Source organism: Salvia splendens, chromosome 11, assembly GCF_004379255.2.
Source record: "Salvia splendens isolate huo1 chromosome 11, SspV2, whole genome shotgun sequence".
Taxonomy (NCBI): Eukaryota; Viridiplantae; Streptophyta; class Magnoliopsida; order Lamiales; family Lamiaceae; genus Salvia; species Salvia splendens.
This window is the reverse complement of record NC_056042.1, coordinates 16,232,524-16,237,827: the sequence shown is the minus strand read 5'-3', so window position 1 is coordinate 16,237,827 and position 5,304 is coordinate 16,232,524. Positions and strand designations below refer to the sequence as shown.

The window sequence follows — 5,304 nt, the reverse complement described above, 5'->3', positions numbered from 1 at the left end:
AACCATGAATCCATAAATAATGATTCAAAATTATTGTACCTTTAAAATATAGTAGTACTAATATTAAATTCAACAGTTGCTGTTTTTCATTTTCGGTGTTCATTTATTCCATTGTATGAGCATGCCGGCTGCTAGTTTCCATAGAATGGGACCAAAATCCAAAGCTATTTTCAATTTTCAGATTCTGGGTATTTAATCTGATGTTAGAATAATTTCGATAAAAACTACCTGTAAAAGAAATAGTCCACAAGTATAAAAAAGAAACTAACACAATCTTATAATCTTTAATACTTTTAAACAATTTGATTGCCTATGTCCATCAGTTGCAAAAACTACAGACTTTATTCTGAGAAGCTACAGATGTAAACACAATCAATACATTTTATGTGTTTAAATTATAAGCCAAACATATATGTATCATCACTTCCTAAAAAGGAGGACAACTGTATGTGCAGCTATACTCCGGTTCTCCCCAAGACTGTCTACCTTTTCATGAGTTTTTGCCTTGAGGTTCACAGCCGAAGGGTCCGCACCAAGTAGCTTGCATAAATTCTCCCGTATAGCCTCCTTATGAGGGCTCAGTTTTGGTCTTTGGAGAATCAATGTGGCGTCTAAGTTACCTAGTTCGTAGCCTGCCTCGTGCATTAGCCGAACCTAACATGCAGTAGAATAATATAGTGTTAATAAGTCATAAATGCAATGCGCTATAACTAATCTTAAGGTCTTCTCTAAGTGGATTGAGACTTTGAGATATCTTGAGATATATCTCAAGGGCATTGACAATTTATACTATTTCAGCACATTTTGTTGGATTCATATCCCATTTAAAAGGTAGAATTAGAGGACTTATTAATCATGTATATTAACAATAATAAAAACTAAATGCTCCCTTATGGTAATGTCAAAATGACAGCATAAAATAAACAAACGAAGAGCTAAAGTAAAAGCTAGAAAAATAGACTTTGGATGCTTTCTTTCTTTTTATTCCTTTATTCTACAACAAGCATTTTGAAGTTGTTATTAAGCACAAATGCACACTCTAAAAACATGATAAAAACCATATTGTTAACAAGCATTTTTCTCTCTCCCCGAAAAAAACAATGTTCTACCAGGCTAATAAGGATGAGTCACCATTTTCTCACTAAAATCCTTCCAACAAGATATAAGGATTAATCAGTTTAAAATACGTGAACTTTGCCCCAAGTTTGGTTTTACAACGAGCTTAAATTGTCATATAATACACAAATTTTGCTTAGTTTATAATTTTCCCCAAAATTTTACTTTTTCTGACGAAATTGAAGTTGACTTGGCAGCCAAAATTTCCCAGCAAACAAATAAACAATACAATTATTTTCCAAGTCATCTTCAATATCACCAAAAAGTAGTAAAATTAAGAGAAATTTGTAAACAATGTATATTTGTGAAGAAAAGTTAAAAGTGAATGTGCAAAACAAAATCAGAGCAAAGTTGGTGAATGTGATAGAAAGAAACCATTATCTAATTAATGAAATATTACTAACTAAATGAGTGAAATCACAATTAGCATATATACAAAGATGAAGGATAATCATATTTTGGAAGAAAAAAAAAAGAGAGAGAGTGAACTCACAGCCTCCTCCACAAAAACACAAGATGCTGCGCCTTTCCACTTGGGATCTGTGTCTGGAAATATTTGACCTATATCCGGGAGGCCAAGCGCCCCCAATATTGCATCAACAACACAGTGCAGCAATACATCACCTAAAATTAACAAAAATAATCTCTGTCACAACACAAAAATGCAGATACTTATATCAATTTGATTCAATCTCGATTTAAAGAAGATAGGGTGAAGTTAAGGGTTGAATTAAAAAAACCTAAACCTAACAATTGAATTGAATTCAAAGCAATTGAAATTTGGGGTTCAGTCATAAAATTGGGGTTTATATATATATACTCCATATAATTAGATGTATTAGTTGGTGCGTGTTTGTACCGTCGGAGTGAGCTTCGCAGCCTCGATCGTGAGGAATATCGATGCCGCCGATAATGAGGGGATACCCCGGTTCGAGGCGATGAAGGTCAAATCCGTGGCCGACGCGGAAAGGAAGAAGCTTGGGCGGAGTAGCAGCTCCGGATTGAGGCTCTACTCCAACCGTGGTGGCGGCGGAAGCTACAGTCGGCCTGGCGGTGAATTTCAAGGAGGGAAGAGGCAATTTTCGGGGCAAGCAAGGTGGCGGTGCGGGTGATTGGAGAGCGGGTTGCTTTGAGGAGGTGTTGATGGGGAGAGGGGCGGGGTAGCAGAGGGAAGCAGCCATGGCCATATCGAAGAATTCTGGTAGGAATGGAAATGGAAATGGAAATGGAAATATCTGAGTAAGCTCTGATATTAAATTATGTTGGGAAGGAAGGAGGGAGGGAGGGACTGGAAATATTAAAATCATTTATTTTCTGTATACTTGGAATAAGTGTTTATTTATTGCAGGAGTCAATTATTGTGAAATTAGAGGTCATATTCCACAGCGGCGGTGCGACTGCGGAGTTTGGAGCCGTCTTTCTATTAATTAATACTATCATTTCATTTACATGTGGAGTTGAAAGTATTGCATTTTTCTCTAGTTATATAATTTAAGGAATTTCATTCTTCGTAGGCGTCTCATACGAGTGCACTATTCAGGATACACAGCCCACATCGGAGGCAACCGAGACCAAGTACAGCAGGAAGAATCAGAGACCTCGTCGAGCACTCGAAAGCTATCAGGATTACGTTTTAACCATATTTCTAGCTATGTTATTCTGATTTATTTTCACTATAATATGATAGACTATAAGCTTCTTTCCGAATTTTCTTTATTGATTCTTTATGGGATTACAAAAGAGAGCCGAATCTAACATTAGGAACTCTAATATAAATAGAGACTTGCCATAGCTTATTCATTTAAAGAAATATCAAGTTCTACTTTATTTATCTTTGCTTTCAATCTCTCGTTGAAACTGCTCAAAACTCACGAGCGATCGAGGAACATTGAGCCCGCGATGCAACTTCACCCCATTCACGTCGAAATTTCGTCATCAAAACTCCGATAAGGGCAATTTCCTTATCAATTTTGTGCTTTCATTGGATCTCTTGACTCGCCCGAATTCAGGAGTTGGACGCGTCAAACAATTGGGAATGCCACGTCCACCGGAACCGAGCATACACAATCAGTTCCGTCATTCGAAGACGGTAAATCTTCGGTTCCAACGTCGACACGTTGGACGCTATTCTATTTGGTCAATTGCTAACTTTCTTAAGTTGATAACCCGAGCATACATAATTTTATTGATATTTCAATATACTGTGTTGACATTATGTTTTGACATTTTAATTACCGCAGCGGAAGACACGGAAAACAAACAGTTCCTTACGAATCTATATAGGTGATTACGTATTCGATTCCAATTTCATGCAAATATTCTAGATCTATAGATAAAACACATCAAAACACATACAACATGCAATTTGATGTGGATTTGATTGTTACCCTTTATCCATTGAAGGATTGATGTTGCTATCAGCACCTCCCGGTAATCCTTGATTTATTGACCACGAATCTTCCACTCTATTCTCACGTCCTTGATTATTCATCAGTGCAGACAGATCTTGAAGAATCAATAATAGTTTGATGAGATATAGGAAGAGCCAATACAAAACACGAGATTGTCTTGATCTAATCCTATGAATTAGGATAGAACAAGAACAAAAACCAAGAACCATAATCTCCCTAGGACAAGGGCACGAAAACCAATGCAAGATGGAGAAAGAAAACGTTGTTGACGGCGGCTAGGGTTAGGTGGGAGGAGTGTGTTGTGTCTTGTGTACTAGGGTTTCCACATCTCATCACTATTTATAAGCTTGGACTAGGTTTGGGCTAGAGTGGGGATCCATGGAGTGAATTAGATGTTGGACTCACCCATTAGATGAACTAGTATTAACACCCGAGCTATGCACGGGACATAAGAGTTTCAAATAATGAATATAAAATATAATAAATATATGGAAAATAAGAATTGAAAGCAATATGGAGATTTAAAAAAAAACAAAAATGTACTTATCTTGTCTCACTCAAAATGAAGAATTTACTACTCCCCATTGAATGAAACATTTATGCAATTTTAATTTATAATCTAAGTGAAGTAAAAATAATAAAATTAATGACAAAAATAAGATGTGTGACTAATGATCTAAGAGTATGAATTAACTAGAATAAGATATACAAATAAAGAAAATATGTGTGAGTATAGATGTTTATTGAAAGTGCTATGAAAGTCATTAATCCAAATAAAAGGCAAATTAATATATTAATTTAATAGCTTAATTTATAAAAAAATAATTTGAAAAAAATATATGGAATATTAAACATATCCACATTAAATATATGAATAATTTAAATCATATAATTTTAAAACTTCTTTGAGAAGTCAAGTTAGAAAATTTTTATTATCCAATAATCACATTTTAGTTGACTGTTTATTTCTTTCTTTTAATTTCAGACCATAGCATAACTTGATATACATTGCCAAATACTAAATGAATTTTTTATATTGGAAAGAATAAATTTCTTACTTCCCGCCACATATACGTATAAAAAGTAAATTACTACTATCACTTAAAATAACGATAATATTTTATGCATCTTGTTTATTTTGAATAATGTGAGAATTTACACTACTCTTTATATTAAGAAGTTATACAAACTTTATAAGTTAGGTTTAATTTTAAATATATATAATGTCATCTTATTCCTTAGTTTAATCTATAAACTTAGTAGTATTGTTTAATTAGAGGCGAATTAAAATATAAGAACTAAAAACTTTAATTGAGTAAATATAGGATGGAAATTGTAAGCATTACATATATATGTTGTCGTTTAGCTTGTGAATTAATTCGGAGAAAAAGTATTGCAATAAATGATTAAATCTCAATTTTAACCTAAATAAATGGAAGACTAACTAAACTCTCTAACACAATTCCAATTTAACTCAAATATAAGTCTAATTAATATATAAATTTAATAACTTAATTATAAAAAAAATTAATGGTAGTGCACTATTTAAATGTGTTTTAAAACTTCTTCAAGAAGTTAGCATTTTATTGGGCTATTATTTGTCCAACTGTTTTTGCCTTAAAAAATTATTTTTAAATAGAAGACACTCATCTTTCCATTTTCCCTCCAAAAAGGGCATTAAGGACTTTTCATCAAACTTGCACTTTAGATTAGGATAGATATCTAATTAAATCGATTAACTCATGATTTAATATATTATGCAATGGAATATTTTTTT

The 5,304-nt window shown here is 33.4% G+C and overlaps 1 protein-coding gene across 1 annotated transcript; it reads right to left on the bottom strand.

Moving 5' to 3' along the window:
- Window positions 1-251: 251 nt before the first annotated feature.
- On the bottom strand, window positions 252-2,340 carry LOC121756233 (2-C-methyl-D-erythritol 2,4-cyclodiphosphate synthase, chloroplastic-like). Its single transcript, XM_042151726.1, has 3 exons — window positions 1,976-2,340; window positions 1,610-1,740; window positions 252-654 (listed from the first exon to the last, which is right to left on the bottom strand). The coding sequence occupies exons 1-3, from the start codon at window positions 2,301-2,303 to the stop codon at window positions 421-423; spliced, it is 693 nt and encodes a 230-aa protein (XP_042007660.1). The 5' UTR covers window positions 2,304-2,340; the 3' UTR covers window positions 252-420.
- Between the last annotated feature and the right edge of the window lie 2,964 nt (window positions 2,341-5,304).

What these genes read in the sequence shown, in the direction of transcription:
- LOC121756233 (XM_042151726.1), bottom strand. Translation starts at nt 2,303, where the DNA reads ATGGCCATGGCTGCTTCCCTCTGCTACCCCGCCCCTCTCCCCATCAAC. An exon ending in CTGCGAAGCTCACTCCGACG is followed by an intron (nt 1,741 to 1,975) that starts GTACAAACACGC and finishes TGTTAATTTTAG; the next exon opens with GTGATGTATTGCTGCACTGT. An exon ending in GTGTTTTTGTGGAGGAGGCT is followed by an intron (nt 655 to 1,609) that starts GTGAGTTCACTC and finishes ACTGCATGTTAG; the next exon opens with GTTCGGCTAATGCACGAGGC.